This window comes from Dendronephthya gigantea, unplaced genomic scaffold (genome assembly GCF_004324835.1).
Source record: "Dendronephthya gigantea isolate DGI-Jeju-01 unplaced genomic scaffold, DenGig_1.0 000037F, whole genome shotgun sequence".
Lineage (NCBI taxonomy): Eukaryota > Metazoa > Cnidaria > Anthozoa > Malacalcyonacea > Nephtheidae > Dendronephthya > Dendronephthya gigantea.
In genome coordinates, this window is record NW_021163047.1 from 680,435 (window position 1) to 698,890 (window position 18,456).

The 18,456-nt window shown below is 37.1% G+C and overlaps 1 protein-coding gene across 1 annotated transcript; it reads right to left on the reverse strand.

Annotated features, from left to right (window-relative positions):
• Positions 1–4: 4 nt before the first annotated feature.
• LOC114526136 (tripartite motif-containing protein 45-like) lies at positions 5–5,896 on the reverse strand. The gene is made up of 3 exons (XM_028547642.1): positions 5,791–5,896; positions 3,788–3,969; positions 5–2,617 (listed from the first exon to the last, which is right to left on the reverse strand). Exons 2-3 carry the CDS (start codon positions 3,962–3,964, stop codon positions 1,301–1,303), a joined length of 1,494 nt encoding a protein of 497 aa, XP_028403443.1. The 5' UTR covers positions 3,965–3,969; positions 5,791–5,896; the 3' UTR covers positions 5–1,300.
• Between the last annotated feature and the right edge of the window lie 12,560 nt (positions 5,897–18,456).

Sequence of the window (18,456 nt, forward strand, 5' to 3'; positions counted from 1 at the left end):
CGAAGGTTTAAACCAAGTAAACTTTATATTCTTGGTTCGACTTTGGCTCGACATTTTCTTTTTCCAATTAACTCAATGCAGTAACGTAGTAAGCATTAATGAAGAGATAGCCTGGGAGATGGGAATTGAGAGCATGATAAACATTTTATTTGCAACCATTTAACAACTTCGAACGATAAGAAAACAATCTTTAGTTATTACAAAAATTACAACTCGAGACAGAGTAGATTTTTCTAAAAATCTAGAGTCCACGAGGAAATAAGAAGCCGAAAATTTAACTATCTAAAATAAGTATTTGCCTATCGCTGATATCTTGAGATTCATTTAAACTATTTTACGAGTATGTTACAAATATTATTAAGCTACAACTTACAAGATTTAAAAAAACGAACGAGGATAAAAAAGAAAGACAATACATTAGTAACTAGGGATTCAAAAGTACACCCAAGTGACCCAACTGCATGGTCACTAATCTTGTTTCTCAACACTAACAGTCAGAAGAGAAATCATGTACAGCAACTTTTTCAATTATAATATGGCATTTTCCTATTGTATTAACTGCAAAGAAGACCTTGATTTTCTTCGTGAAGCTTGAGATTGTAGTACTTTACTTGTTGAGTGCATGCAACAGACATTGGCCCGAATTATACTAGAGACGGATGATCCGTCTGGAGTATAAACACACGATCTAGACGATCTACAGTATTATATATCACACGTTGAGAAATTGCACTGGAATTGGGAAATTATTTATGTGGTAAAAAGAGTGTACAAGAGCCGTTTTATGATGAAAATTTTGTTGTTCGTACCCACCCCGTATACAAGGACTGTTTTCCATGCACTGTCGCGTTTTTCATACGCACGTCAAAGTCTAAATTCTTATATAAGTTATCTTTAAAAAAACGAAGTGAATAAATCTTTGTAGTAATAAGTAGAACTTAGTTTTTTACGCATTTTAGAATGCATTAGTTGACCTAGATGTTAAATAATAAAAAATTAAAAGCATAATTAAAAACTTTTACGTGTGTGTACGTACGTGTTAAAACGCGACAGTGGAAAGCAACCCTAATAGACGGATGATGCGTCAAGGCGAACTTATATGTATACACAAGAACTTATCTAAGATGTCTTGAATTGACTATATGGGGGGTGAAACTTGCGATGTGCGCAATTTACCATGCAGTATGTGTAGACGTCGGAATTCATTAAAGTCCGAAGACTTCATTTGTAGGTCAAAAAGTGCACAATGTTATCACACAAGGGAATTTTACTATGATTCGTTTCTTGAAATCTAAAATCTTTATCGGCGTCTATCGCTTCCTCTACCTTTAAATCTTCTAATCTCCTGTCTATCGTCACTAGGCTCCTGTCTCCTGTCGCGTCTATTGCCGAAATACTCCCGCATAAAATCGCTACGGATAGAGGCAATTTTGTCATGAACCATTGCTGTGGCCGTGAGGCAAGCCTGGGATGAACCATTCATATACGTTACTAATGTTAATGTTCCACATTGCAGTGGAGTAAAACGTACAGCACGTGACCCATCGTCACGATCTTCAATGGAAACATCTTTTACTGCGATATCTTGAAAACATGGTATCATCGCAATTTTACTATTATTCACAATTGAATTATTGGGATCTTTCCTCTTTATCACTACTTCTGCTTTCTCTGAAACTGTCAAAGGTGAAGTGAGGGTGGCGATGAAGTTATCTGGGCTGTCATCATTAAAATCAATCAAACGAAATTGCACCATTCGATCATAGAGATCCGAGTATTCATTCACCTCTATTTTTTCTCCAGTACATGACCTCTGATCAGCATTTCCATTCTTTAAATTTTCTAAACACTGTGTCATGTACTTTGTTAAATTCAAAATTTGCACATCATTTCCATTGCTAAAAGCTCGCTGGGTGAATTCAACAGCGCTCTCACAGCTTGCAATATTCAATTCTAATTCTTCTTGTTTAACATGAAGTTGCTTTATCTTGCCAACGTTGAGGATCTCGGCTTCCTCCAAATATTTATTTTTCTCTTTCTCAAGAACATCACCCAAGCCCTCGAAATATTCATGGATTTTTTTTACTGAGTTGACTTTGCCTTCATGAAAGTTGTTTTCCACTTCTTTAAGATAAGCCAAGTTGTCCCCAAACTCGCTCTTTTTCACGTTTACCTCCCCAACCAACTCAAACAATTCGTCCTTCTTTTTTTGAAACACGTCTCGGGCAAACACGAAATCATGTTGATGGTGATCTATAATAATACAATCCCGACATATTGTTTCTTGGCATGTGTTGCAGTAAAGCTTGAGAACTTCGTCTTCATGCTTAGGACATCGATCAGTTTCGGTGATCACGGGTATTTTGCTATCTTTTAACTCGTCCAATGTGCTCAAAGTGTGATTTTTTGTGTCCCGAAATCGTTTGTGTGCTTCAGTGCAAAATTTGCAAAGATATCGTGTGCATTGTCGACATCTAGTTTCTGGCAGCTCTTTACTATCACAATTTTCACAGATAATATCTCCCGAATTGGATTCCGCAGCCAACAACACAGTTGCGAGAAGGTTTTTCGCAAAAAAATTCGTAGGCAAGAATGAGACGTCCGGGGGGTTGGGAACCTAAAAATGGATCATTTACTTTTAGCTAAATTCTGATTATAAAGGGACTCAAAAAATGTACCGTGATCAAATCATGCACATTGTCAGTACCGGCCATTGTAGCCATGCATGATATTTAGTCTGCTATGCGCAATTAATGAACTTGCATCGAAATAGGTAAAATGGAATACCGAATGGACAACTTGCGCAATAGACTAACTTTGATTGAAGTAACTAGAGGCAAATAAATCACCCCAGCTAGAAAGATCTTACTTAAATTAGTAAAACTGCCAAGTTTGGCTGCGAAATTTTGTAAAATAGGGAAAATATAGCCATGCGAAGTTGGCAAATTTAGTATACTTTTGTATTACGTGCGGAAATGTGTAACTAATTTAGTATACAAAAATCGACAACTTCGCATGGCTATATTCCGTATTTTACAACAATTCGCAGTCAAACTTGGCAGTTATTTTAGTAAGCTCTTTCAGAAATTAAATGTCCTTTTTATCGCCGAGGTAAGAAATTAGTCTAAAGCGCAAGTCGTCCAATGCAATAAAAAGTTGCTTGGGATCAAGGCTTGTTGACGCTAGTATAACAATGCATGCGGAATGTAATAATTATCTAAGTTTCATAGCAAATATATGGTGAATAATAGCAAAAACTTGAAAGGTAATTCATTTTAGCAGCGGAAATACAGAAGCTAAACTGATGATACAGTAGATATTAAATATTACGAGCGAAATTGAAGCAATACTTAATGTGGATGATGTGAAAAGAATATCGGCGTATTTTCTTTAGCAAGTCGCCACTACTCAACTAGGCATAAAAATATGAATTTAAACTAAATGTAGGCAGAAATGAAAGGACAAAACGTGTATTATATTAACTTTGGCGGGCATTGCGGTGTATTTTGCGGGCTGAAATATATTTTAGCCCGCTGATCTAAGCCAATCAGGAGAATGAAGAAAGTGTTTATCCAATTTTTTATACAAAAATTGCCCTTTAAATTAAATATAATAGTACCGTAATACAGTTGATGTTCTTGGCCTTGGACATAAATGTTTTCGGCCTGACTCTGAACACATTAATGCCTGCGAACATCAAATCTATTGTTATAATATCTCATACTTTTAATATTTCTTACATACATTAATATTAATAAGTGTAAACCGTATTATAGTATAATCATACCTCAACTGTTGTTCGACATTCTGGGCAATTTAACACACCATCTTTCATATCAAGTTTTGCAATACAGTCATGACAATAAGAATGTAAACAAGGCAAGACTTTTGGGTCTTTCAACTGCTCTAAACAAATAGCACATCTCAAATGTTCCTCAAATTGACTTCGTAATGATTCAGCCATAAAGTCTAAAAGAAGGGATAAAACTAGACTAATAAATTTCTGTTAAAAAGGTAATATAACTTGCGTGTAACAGCTACTTGCATCTGACCACAAAGACCATTATTCTTTGCAAGGGAATAATGGTATGACACAGTACAGGCAATTCAATTTAACGTAAATGAGTTAATTACACAATAGATTTACCAGAGAACTGCATGTGAACTGGAATGATAACTTAGACACAATCTTTTAGCTAGCTATAGGCAATTTGAAGGTGAAATGAGGGACATGCAACTGTAGCTAGTTCATGTCTATGCAGTTGATAATTGGCAGACTGGCAATTATCATTAATTAACAAAACTGGTGCTGGTCCTAAATCTAAATATCGGCCTGCAGTTATGATTCCAGTCTTTGTATGTATTTTATTGAGTTCACTGATCTACTATCAGTGATCTACCATCAGTGATTTAATATCAGTGAATTAAGTGATCTACTAATCAGTGAATCAGTGATATACCATCAGTGATCTACTATTATTGATCTACTATCAGTGATTTAATATCAGTGAATTAATGTAGTGATCTATCGGTATACCATCAGTGAATTATTGATCTACCATCAGTGATCTACAAATTGGTGGTGACTAACAAAATTGAACTCAATAATTTGTAAAACAACTTTATTTCAGGATTTCCAATCAGGTGCTAAACTTAATTTTTTTTTGCACTTTAATCACTGCTTCCAGTGATTTTGTGTAATTTTTGTGGACTCAATAAAGGACCTCTGGGAGAGGCTTGGCACTCTAGCTCTTCTGCCAGCAGCTATTATGTAATTAGTTAAAGGTAAGCATGGATATAAGTGAGCATTCATCATATTCTGACTATATATAGAGTCAATTCTCACAGATCAATCATTGCTTATACAATGGCCATAGTAAGAATCTTGAGCAAGTGAGAAGATCAAATCAAATACAATGTACATATCAATATTTAACAATTAAAACACACCAGTAATTATAATGTGTCAAAGACATTTTTAAAATTGGAGTTACACTTTTCAAAATTAATTGAATGCGATTTTATTTGATGAGGGTAAAATTGTATTATAAAATATAAAAAGTAAAGTTAATTAGTATATTTAATATCAAATTAACAATCTATATGAGTCTACAGTATAAATGTGCCAGTATTATATTGGAACCAGGCAACAAGGGGACATTGATATCCATTTAATGCAAGGTTAAGACGCCTTTTTAATGAACATACCATTTCTGATGTGCAAATGATAAAAAATTGAGCCTTGGTTGAGTGTTACAACTTTTACAATAACTGTTTGACTGCAGTTTCAGACTAGAGAAATGTATACAAAAATTTAATGTGTCCTTAATTAGCCATTATTTCTCTTGCATACAACGTCCTTAAACTAGTGTATTATATTTACCCGCAATTTGCTTAAAGTTCATCAATTGCATGGCAAGGGCAATGTGGAAAGTGCAGCACAAGCTGTATAAATTGTAAATTTGTACGACGTGATTCCATCATAGACAATCCAGAAGACAATGTCTTCTGGATTGTCTATGATTCCATCATCAAATAGCCATTAGATAAAGAACCGTGACAGGCTTAATCATGTGCCACTTCGACTTCAGCTTTCGTCATTTGGGATGTATGAGATAAGCCTAAACTACTGCTAAGCCCATCAAGTCTGCGACACCATTGACCAACTGAATATTTTCATAGCCATAGGCTTGCTTTGTATCAGCAGCACATAATACAACTTAAAGAGGACGAACTGATGGCAATACATGTTCTTTATTTGACGGTGCCAAATGTAATATGAATACGTACCGTATTAAAATGAAGAAGAATGTTCAACTTCGCCAGAACTTTGCTTTGCCTCACTGATAATTTACTAGAGTAGATACATATACAGAAATTAATAAAATATGGCGTAAAAGTGACCAACTGCGCATGCTCGGAAAGTGCCTGAAATGTTCAAAACACTGAGCTATATAATAATTCCTGGAGGACCGGCTCGCTGCCAAATCGTGTCGCCAAAAACATGGCGGATTTTGAGCTTTGCTGACGCCACATGGTTCCTTTTGCTCATGGTGGTTACCACTGACACACCGCGATACAAGGTGAAAAACTGTGTCCATCTCCCTCCTGGTTTTTATGAAAATATTTTCAGCTTTCTGTACATATTTTTTGTTTTTCATATAAAATGGATAAAAGACTTAAAAAGTGTTTCTCTTTTTCCCTGTTCAACAAATGGAAAGGACACGTAGCTTCGTGCTCTGCGTCTGACGTTGTGAATGGCTTAATTCACTTATCGGGGGAATGATTTTTCTCATTCGGCTGTTATTTTATGGCATCCAGGTAAGCCGGTTTTTATAACAATTTCAGTTTTTTGCCTTTGGACTCGAATATAAAATGATTACCAAAGGCTCTGAGCCATATAAATCCATCAAAACTTATGGTACAAACAGCAAATATACTATTTTAGAACTTTGGCACATGTGCAATGTTATATACTCAAACAGACGAAACAGTCAAACTTTATCATTTTTCTTGACTTGTGTGGAGAAGGAATTAAATTCCTGGCAATGTCAATCTTTAAGTTTGGTCTATTTTGTTTTCATGATAACAAACAATAATGTAAATAGGTAAACCTTCCCCTCAGTGAGTCTATTAGATTCAAGCAATAATTACATGATCTAACTGACAAAAGTGCTGAGTGGGTGCTGATGCAAAGTAATGCAAAGTAATTGCTGCAAACAGTGTAAATTTCAAGCTCTGATGATGGTGACTGTTAAAACCTAGTTAATATATTATCTTGTTTGCCTTGTCAAATTCAAATCAATTATCATGGCTTATATTAATTGATTTTTTAACTTCTTGCACCTTGTGAATAAATCTTGATCATATTTCCATTTATATTTTTCAGGATGAAGATGCTATGAAATAAAGCAAGCTAGAGATGGCTTATTAACTAATTGTCATGCAATTTGTGGGAACATTGAACTGAGATGTATTAAGCATATTATACACATTGTTATGAATCTGCATTGTTATCCTTGATTACCATGTTATCTGATTTTGTTTTGGCTGTTATTTTTAAAACCATTGTTATATTTACAAAGGAAATAAATATAAAATGCACTGTGTGAGAAATGTATCTTCAATCTGCAGCCTCTTTTATAAGTTTCTGTTTATGGTATATCAAACTTCAAGAGGGCTAAATTCAATGGGCTAATCAGGAGTAATTGAGTCTATGGAGGGATGAATATTATTTATTAATAAGACCAGGGGTCCAGGGGTGCAATTGGATATTATTGAAAACTTTTATAGCCCATTGAGGTACAATTAAGCTGATGACCTTAATGAAAAGTATATTATGCAAATATGACTCATGGTTGAAACTATACTCTTGCACTTAGTCAGCTGCCAAGCATCTTGCCCCTGAGCTTTGGCCTCTGTTTCTTTGGATTATACCTAGATATATTGTCCTGAAGACATTCAAGAAAACATTATTAATTGAATTCAGTAATTCTGCAGTTCATGCAGGGTTCAAAAAAGTCTAATTGATGTCCATAAATATCCAGTATTGTACCTAGATATATTGTCCTGAAGACATTCAAGAAAACATTATTAATTGCATACTTTCAGTAATTCTGCTGTTCATGCAGGGTTTAAAAAAGTCTAATTGATGTCCATAAATATCCAGTTGTCCCCAAAATGTCCGACAATAGTGCCAAAAAGTTCAAGCATTTGTTATAGGAATGTATAAATAATGAAAATATAAAAAAAACACCTGTCAGTTCGTGTCAGAATTAAAATCTTCAATTTTGTCCACAATTTTTGACGTTTTAATATACAATTGTTCTTGCGTTGGCAATAACAGCATCTACGACTTGTATTCATCTTAAAAAAAACGCTTTATATTTAAAAAAAATGCAATTAATGATGTTTTCATGACTTTATATTTCAGAAAAACAAAACAAGTTTTCAAGGGAATTTTTTTTATAAAGGCCAGGGGGGAGAATCTGTTGTTTACTAAATCCAGGGGGGAGAACACCCTTGTAGCGGGCTCATATTTGAGCCCGGTCAGTGGTAAATACCATGGCCAAAAGGAACCATGTGGCGTCAGCAGAGCTTCTGCGGTTGCGCAGAAGGGCGAAGTCCGCCATGTTTTTGGCGACAAAAAGATGGCGGCGAAGTTACCGAAAAATGACGAGCCGGTCCTCCAGGAATTATTATATAGCTCAGTGGTTCAAAACAGCTTGGAATTTCTTGCTCAAACATTAAATTCTAGATAGTAGGTTTGTTGTGGCGAATTAGGCGCCAATATTGCAGACTAAAGATCAATAATTAACACTTATTTACTGCGACCGAAGGAAACATTATGTTTTGTGGACCCGAGACCTGTCGATATTTCACGAGGCAAAGCCGAGTGAAATATCGACGGTCGAGGGTCCACTAAACATAATGTTTTCTGAGGTCGCAGTAAATAAGTTTTTTATTGTATACCACTTGTCAAAGAAAAACTAAACAACGAAGTAAACAACGAAATGTTTATTTATAAAACATGTAATTTCAAATAAAGAAACAAACGCTGCGAAGGACGAAGGTCAACTTAGCCCAATGTCAACTAAAGGTCAGATGTCCACGAGTGCAGCACGTGATTAAAGTTGTTATTTCCCATGAAATAATGCATTGTTTCCCCCTGCTGGGGGTCGCGCGGGCGACATCAAAATTTCGTCACTCTCACGTGATTCGCTCTCGACCAATGAAACGCTACGAACACCAAACTTTGACAAGTGGTATATAATAATACTTTTGATTATACTGTGGAGTACGTCAGAGATGAGAAACTGTTGACGGATTAACTATGCAGGCCGTTGCTATGGAAACAATGAGGTTTCAATATGGCCGCTAATTATAATTTAATTGCAATTATTTCGTGAATCCTTCGGTGAATTTTTTTTATTTTTCACCGAATGCTTTGCAGGTCATTTAGTAAACGACCGGACAATTTTAAAAGAAAGCTATCGATAGGTTTTTTTTAATTGCGTAAAACCATATTTTCCCCCTTTAATTTTTTTTGTATCGATAACTTTTTCTTAAAATTGTCCTGTCAATTACTAACCATCTGGAAAAATCTTCAGTGGAAAAAGAAGACATTTCACCGAAGGGTTTGTGAAATAATCGTAATTTAATGATAATTGGTGGCCATATTGAAACGTCATTGTTCCCATGGCAACAGCTTCTATGATTGGCCAATCAATATTTTCTTATTTCAAACATGGTACTCAATACGTTAAAGCTAATTTTAATCTATAGTTTACAATGTTGGTGCTTAATTCTGCATCATCAAACCTGCACTTAAAAAAATTCTCAAAACCCTAGGGAGCCACCTTAATTGAAGCTTTAAAATATCGTCATTTATATAGCGTTTTGCGCACTTAAGATAAATTGCAGAATTATTATACTAAAAATGGCACTTGCTGAGCATGCGCACACAAAAGTGGGTAAACTAGATCCAGCTCTGTATCCTTTAAGTACTCTGTGCCCTTTTCCCCGCGTTTTTGTTTACGCGTTCGTCAATACATGGTTGGTATGCCGCAAGCGCACTACATACACTGTCACATGCATCCGGAAAATGCGGTCACACTAGGAACCTGGACCTGACCTAATATTTAACCGGTGAATCTCGCGCTCAGGGAGTGAAGCGTGCTTTGGTGTGCAATTGGAGCGACTTCCAATGATAAAGAGCTGCTTTTCACTGTCGCCTTTTTTACTACGGACGTGCACGTACGTAAAAGTCTAATTAAAGCCTCATATGACATAATTAAAAAAGTTAGTCGAATAAATCGAAAGAACCTGGTTTTACGCATATTGTAAAATCCATTTGTGAAATAATAGGCGATTTAGGTCAAAGACGACGTGAAAATGCCGAATAAATGGCGCGATGCGCTCAAATATGGACATGCCAATACATTCACTCGCCATTTTCACGTCGTCTTTGACGTTCACGTCTTCGGGCATGCTAATTCTCCCTAATAACAATTTGATGGAAGCGTTTCAAATTTTCCGCGCGTAAAAAAGCGCGACAGTGGAAAGCAGCCCAAATTATGACTCGTAAAACAGATTTCAACATAAAATTATGCATAATTTTGTTTATTGTTTAGTTAACAGAAACGAATCTCTTATGCGTAAAATGCAAATCACTCTTGGTCTCGTCCTGTTAAAAACAATAAGCTTAAATTAAATTGTTCTCTGCAGCCAATCGGAGGATGAAAATTTTGATGACGTAGGAAGAAACTTTGCAGCATGGAGTTGGGCGAACTTTGATGCAGAAAGTCATTTTTGAACATTTCCTTGTCAGGAAAAGTTGTTTTGGCAAGTACTCTGGGAAGAACTCTTTAAACCCTCAAGAAGCGAACGTTTCATGATGAACTAACAAGTCGTCTTATCTTGTTAGCGGTGTTTATGGCTATGTGTCTACAGGTATTTATTCAAAAGTAATCGATCTATAATGAATGCTCTCCGCCACGGTCAACGCATGTTGTTGAATTTGAACGGCAAACATTAGCATTGCCGGTTGCTACCAAATAGACCGATTTTATTCGATTTTTGAACCTAATTTTATTATTAGTCCACTAGTTTTCCCATATTAAGTTTACTGTAACTCATATGTGCCTTCTTTTATCATTTTAGAGCGAGAATCCTGAAAAAATACGCTGAATTCTGAGGGAATGTGACCACGTGTAAGGTTAGTTCGTGTCAAACGTTAACTTGATTTTATCAATACCTCTCTGTGGGAATGTAATTATACCTTTGAGAAGTTGTTTTTCATGATAAATTAATATATAATATGCGTGATGAGTTCTTACAATTTTCTCTTTCCTTCAAAATGACTTTGCGTCCTAAATCGTGATATATATTGGGCTTAGACCCTTTGTAACACTTTGAGCCTTAGTTTAATGCACCTCGAGTTGCAACAGCCGATTTTACATCCAAGCAAGGAAGTTTCACCTTCGTCTAAAAGGGGCAATTCTGTCCATAATTCGCATATAGAGACGTTTTTACAGAGACGCGAGACGCGAAGCGTATAAAGTCGGCGCGTAATTCAGTTTTTATTCAAAGGTTTTCGCAAAAGGCCGGTGTTTCGACAAAGCGAATGTTGACTGGATGCGGGTATAAAAGTGCCACAGTTCTTTGCAAGGACCATTTTCGTTTAAAAACTGTCCACCAACCCGTACATTTCAGTGAGAAGAACAGAATAAAATCATGATCTTTTCAGTATAAGACCACCCTAAAGGGGGCATACATGTATAATTCCTCATAAATTCTCTGTTTTCAATTTTTAGAAAGAATTGAATCGTTCGCTTATCGTCAAGAGAAAGAAACTAAGAAAGGTGACTAGAGGAAATCCCTAACTGCGCGAAAGTGTGAAAAATGTTTCAACTTTAAAATTGCATGTGCCACTTTCAAGGGCAAGGAAATTGATGATAGCAAGTGAGACTTCAATGGGGTGAGGGCATGAGGGTTATTTCATTTCTGTGCATTGTTGTCTTTTTGTGCAAATTTTAAATGCTTTCGAGGTTTGAGTTGTGCTCTTGAAGTAGGAATCTTTGTGAACACTCCAGTGACTTCGCAGTTCAGTCGCCTGTACCGGAGCATGCTTTGAATGTCCGACTGTGATGTTGATTTTCCCCGGGTGTCAGTTGTGTGCATGTGAGGGGAGGCGCCGCCCTTCGTATGTTCATCTTTCGGGAGGCCTGTGGGCCCGACTGGCATTCGGGGAGAGTCGGCAATGCAGCCGAGCGTCCGAAGCGTGTTTTGGTGCAAGCAACTGAACTGCAAAGCTACTGGAGTATTCATGAAGGCTCGTACTTCAACAGCACATCTGGAACCTCAAAGGTATTTGGAATTTGAGCAGAAGGTCCACTATGTACAGCGATGGAATGATTCTTATAAACTTGCCAGATTGAAGTCTTTCTTGTTTGAGTCTTTTGAGATGTTCTTTTGATTGGCATTTGCCCTCGTTCCCAGACCCTTGCTATATGCTTGCGGTCTTCTCCTAGACTCGCATAAGATCAAGTTATATGCTTGTGATCACCCAGTATGCATTTATTTCTAGACCTTGCTATATGCTTGTGAACACTATGTATTTGTTTCCAGACCTTGCTATATGCTCACGGTTTTCATTTAAAAACACGAGTCGTTTCTTCAGGGAACATTTTCGCCTTTTGTTTGGCATTTGATACCAACATTATTCATGAAGCATGCAATGTGATGCCTCGACTATTTCATAATATTCTGTCAACCTTCCTTGAGTTTCAACTTTCGATCGTAAAGTATAAGTTAGATTTAACTTGCCCGCTTCTAACAAAGGAAATACGGGTGAAAGGGGCCCCTCATTTGTATTTCTGAGTTGAAGCATTATCTTTAGGCAAAACTATCCGCTCCCGTGAGCGCCTAAACTTAAGCGCATGACAAACAATCTTTGCAAGAGGTTTACAGTATATAATGCTTTAGTCTGCATCGGTTTCAAATAAAAAAAATCGAAAAAATAAATAATTTTTGAGCAACTAAGGGATAGAATTGGGTTGTTTCGCGACTGTGTCTAAAAATATCCACTTAAACAGTCCAGAGAATAGAAGGCCATTATTAATTTTCTCAATAATCGATTGACTTTTAAAGCAAAAATTAGGCAAAATATGCATTTGCGTGCGCATTGGGAGTGCCTCTACATCCAATCTTAACATGAAGCATCAAGTTGTGATAAAAGATCGAAATTGAACAAAGTTGTCGGCCATGGATTAACAACGTGTGAACAATATATTGGATGAAATGAAGAAATCAACTTTGTTTTGATTATAACTTTCCAATGGCTGAAACTGAATATTCCAAAGATGTTACTGGTCCAGCATCAAAACGCACTAAACTAATGTGATTTATGATCTTTCAACGCCAGAGAAGTGATCGTTAACGCTAATTTACATCATTAAAAGATCAATTTCTACTTCAAACTGGATGTTGTGTTGCGTTCTAAAACACGAACTGAAGTTCTAAAACACGAGCTGCGAAGACGAACTGAACACGGCTTTGACTTAAAAGCAGATTATAAAGACGAAGCAAATCATGATTGATGCGTTCAACGGACGACGATTTCGACGCGGCGACCGAAGACGATACGACGACCACCGATCCACGACCAGCAATACGACGACAACCAAAGATGAGATGACAGATGAAGATGATGACTACTCTCAGGTTCATACTATACTTCTATAGCTACTGTAGTTCAATCTCGAATCCAGGACTTCCAGTTAAGTTTTGAATTTCAATCAAATAGGCTATTGTTGAGTCCTGGTTTGAGATCTCCTGGTGGTTTAGTCAAATGTATTTACACACGGAGTTGATCAATCCCCACCTTTTGGCATTGCATGTAAAAGTATGAACAGTCTGTTTGAATATCCGCATGCAAAACAAAACATTTCGAGATCAGTAAAGTTGGTGCAGGTTAATTCGTAAAATTTGATTCTCGAGCTCGTGTGTAAAATGCAATTGATGTCGTTGTGCGATGAGCCATAGTTTAAAAAATGGCCATAATGAAATTTCAAAATCTTGCTGCATGATTTTTCAAGTTCAAATCTAACATGAAATCAAGTGAATTAATAATATTCACATTGAAAGTTGAGGTTTAATTCTTAGTGCATGTTCCTCGGTCGCATGTGCGAGGTTTTAAATTAGTTGCATGATACCTCAACTAAGTTTGGCACATATTTTTACCTCAAAAACTAGCTGCATGTGTGCATCATGACCATCATAATGATGGCGCTTTTCACGAAATAAAAAATGATAGGATGAAAAATTGCATGGCTGAGTTGCCTTTGATTTCGGCCGCGCAAAAAGAGTGGCGGATTCAGATTCCAAGTTGGTAATCGACGACGACTCTTTAAAAGCAGCGCGCGCAGTCTTTCAAACCACCAGGAACGTCTGAGGAAGATCAAGCACAGCTTCGATATTTGTTTGTTTCCAAACTTTGCATGGTTGTTCTTGATCTTCAGTCAGACGAGCGGTATCGTAGTGCGCGCGTTCGGTTAACGTTGTGCTCCAAGATATTTTTCACTTAGGACTCTAAACTGAAAACTGTCTCATGGCGTACACGTTATAAGCGTCGTTAACAGCGTTTTTCTATTTGAAAAATTGTTGTGGCGCCAAGTACCATGTTGTAATGATCTTTCGCGCTGAGGCACCTGTTCTGTATTGTTCTTCGATAATATGGAACGGAGTGTCTTCAGCTGCGCGCCGCGCACTTTCGGATGAAGATTTTTGCCTTTAAATCTTCGCCGGAGTAAGTGGAGTTCGCACGGTCTGAATTAGGAACTACTGACGAGACGATTAAAAAACAATTGGTACAAATTCTTAATCTCTGTTTCGGCCGACAACGACTTCAGTGCATGATCCAGATCATTCAGACCGTTAAAACGCAGCGCTGGAAAAAAATGCGGCAAAAAAAAGAATGAAAGAAACACTGAAATCCGTGATGTTCGATACATGGTACTTTGAATACTTCAACAAATCGTAATTCTGCGGAAACATGAGATTGTGTTGACGTCGGAATGAAAATTCGTTAAAGTATGCGACGCACTATCATGCAAAAAAGAGCGACATTTTTAGGCTTAAAATGTTGTCTCTGCGAAGGTTGGATGGGAGTTTGACTAACGGACAATCATATAAGAGCATGCAACCCAGTTTGTGGAGGATCACTAGGGTGCGATATAGGATGCACCATAGGTTAAGTTAGGTTAAGGCCATGATTGAGAATCCACATCTGGGTTTATCTGACACGACGGACATTGCGCGCGCTTATTCCCATTTCAACCTTCAAATATGGCGGTAAAATATTAATGGAGCAGCGATTTTTTTTTTGAAAAATTAATAATCATCATGTTCTTTTTTTCAGGCTGTAGTTTGTAAATAGTTGTAAATTGCACTATGTGTAATATTTAAACTTATTATGTAACTATAGTTAACTTGGGGGGGACCCCTATAGGTTGCGGAACTGCGGCTATTTCGGATTAGGTTTTCGGAACTCCGGCATTTCGATTTCGGTGGAGGGTTTTTCTCCGGGTACTCCGGTTTCCCTCCTTAAAAAAACAGTGTCCATGTTTGGGGCCAAAGTGACCGGTTTTTTTATTGTGATCATGAAGCGTTGCTGATAATTCTGACAGAAAAACAATGTTTGCACTATTCCTAATTATCACTGATTCAGGACATAGTTTTCTTGATTTTTGCCTCGATGCATGGCAATTAAAACGCAACTGTATTTTGGATAAGAGAAATTAGAGTTGAAAATTAGGATAAAAACTGAAAATTTCACTGCAACCACCTTAGAATTTACTGGCCTCTGGGTTCAATTCCCAGAACACTGAGTAATATTCATTGCCAGATCTTCAGTAAAAGGAAATTTATAGCGAAGATCAATTATTTCACTCACGAAGCAAGAGGTGGGGGGTTAGAAGCTCGAGACAAAGGGAAGAGAATTAGAGAAAAACTGAGGATCCACAAGCTTGAAAATCTTAGTGTCGAACGACAAGAAGAGTTGAAAATCATCAGCTTTTGAAGTCTCAAGATAAAAGTCGGAGAGCATAAGCTTGAATCATCCAGACGAGTCGAAAATGGACCAGGTTTTGAAGTCTCGGGAAGAGCCAGAGATCTGGAAAAACACCTTTAAAAAACAAGTAATTCCGCTCCATGCACTGTACGATTATCCAAAGATCTCAAGTGTTGTAAAACCTACACTGAATATCAAACAGCAGCTACAATATACAGCGAGGTTTTATTGATTTGTTATACTAATTCAAGAACAACAAATGGTGTTCTTTCGCATCCCGTCACATCGCGCTGCATTTCTCAATCGCATCTTTTAGTATTTGTGTACGATTGCAGTTGTAGAGACCAAGCTCTAACCAACCCAGCTTCAACTCATCTCTTTCTACTGGTCCTGGCAACCTTAATGATATTATGACCGCAGAAAATAGAAAGCTTTTCTATATGTATACGTGCATGGCAGCGTCTTCAAACAACTTTGCTTCAAATATGGTATAACAACTGCCTAAATAGACAAAAACACTTCTTAAAGTTTCGACTTTTTGAAGGGACTTCGTCTAGACAGTTGATCATGGTATTATAATTATACTAACTCTCCTGGCGAACGCACTTAGGCCACTGAAATGTCGATAAGTGGGTCTAATTTATCGGCAGTTGTTATACCACATTTGAAGCGAAGTGGCCTTGAATGGGGGAACAGCTCAAGACTTTCGACCAATATAACCACAAGTTTGTTAGATTATATAATTAACAACAATCGGGCTTCATTGTGCATTGTTCGTCGTGCATTGTGCATTGTGCGAAGTGTTATCGTTCCCGTACTCCCGGTTTCAAACGGGCTTTATCTTGCCTTGCGGTCACGCACGTGTTTCACGCGGGATTTGAATTGAAAGGCGTGATATATTCCGCAAGACGCATGCAAACGTTGTTTTAAAATTTATAAAGGATGATTTTTCAAGCCTTTCATGCAGCAACAATCGGTAAATAGCTTCGTAAGGTTCCTCGAATGTAAAAAGTACAAGACTGCATAATTTTCTTTTGTGATAGGAAATTATTCGCGTGTTTTGAAAATTGAATTAAACATTCATGATATCCTGCATGCTGTTATCGTATAATTTTTACTACTTATCTTAGATATTTGATGCTGGATTTTTTTATGGAAGGCTTTTAGCGAACTATAAGTGTAGCGCCTACTCTCCAACAGAAATTAAAAATTCCATGCAATCAGTTGACTTGGGAATGTGGTAAAACGAATATAATTCCTTCTTATTTTATTTGGAGCAAAACTTCAAATACATGATAAACAGTTGTGTTGCAAAAAAATCACATTTTTGTGCCACAAAAATCTTAATCAGATTAAGAAAGATCAGATTTACATTCTTGACACACTTAAGCTAGGTGACGTCGTGCCCTTAAAAAACGGTTTGATAAGCTCATTCGCATTAATATGCTTTAAGCTCGTAGCAAGGATGGCAATTTTGAAAACTGTATCGCTATTATTTCTTAGTAATGTTTTGTTTCTGGTCAGCAGTGAGTTGATTGATATGAGCTTTCCATACAAAAACAACTCCGTGACTTTTCCTGGTATAAAACCGTTCAGCATCTCACTGTTTCACCGCGGACCATTTCTCGACGCTCCGTTCATGCTTGTTTACGATATTCATTTGAACGAAAACACCGGCACCCATATGGATGCACCAGTTCACTTCTTCAAAGGAAAACCCTCGGTGGATCAAATCCCACCTAAAGATTTGATAGCAAAAGCAATCGTTGTGGACATTACTGAACAAACGTTAAATGATCGTGACTATGCATTGACTGTTCCTGACTTAAAAAACTGGGAAGAGAAACACGGAAGGATTCCTGATGGAAGCATTGTGTTCATTTTGACTGGACTTGGAAAACACTGGGAAAACTATGAGAAATACATGGGAAAAAAGGAGAACAGCAATGACAGCTTTCATTGGCCAGGTATTAAATTATAGCGACTTTTGACTTATGCATCATTAATTTTTAATAACACCTTGCCTCTCCATAATTGAATTCCCATCACATGCACGAAATGACGATGACAAAGTGATGACAACGAACATTCCATTGAATCTGCAAGTGCTGATAGCTCTGTTGGGATTTCTTAATATTGCCAATCATGAAAATTGAGAATATATGAGACGCAAGCTTTGCAGGCAAATCTACTCTCTAAATTGGGACCCAAGCGGATTTTCTATAATGCACGTACAATAGTGAGTTGTTTTAAATGCGAAATCTAATCTATGAAATCACACAAATGTTATCATAATAGACCTTTCCTATAACGACGTCAAACGGGGAAAGTCTGATGTTCCACGAAATTTGAACATCAGACTTTCCGCGTTTCAGTGACGTCATTATGAAAAAGATCTATTCCATTTCGTAATTTTCATTATAAAATAGCATATGTATGTTTATATAACGCGTGTTCTGATTGGTCGAAGTCCGTGTTTCCATCAGGCCAAAGACGCGACCCTCCATCCACGACACCTTTTTACTCCTCTTTTTTCTTAAATGTCTAAGATTAATATGATCTGCTTTAACGATTTGTTAGGCTTTGCGAATGCTACAGCTCAATGGTTAGTTGACGAGCGGAAAATAAAAGGAGTTGGTACTGATGCTCGTTCTTATGACGTTGGACCATCTACAACCTTTCCAGCACATCAAATCTTTCTCGGAAACAATATCTATTGTCTCGAAAGTGTCGCCAATATTGAGAAACTTCCAGTGAAAGGTGCCGTTGTCTACGTGATGCCGATGAAAATCAAGGGCGGAACTGGAGGACCAACTCGTGTTATTGCTGAGACTAAGCCTGCAGGAAACGATTTTCATACGAGCAGTAATGATTTGGTATGTAGT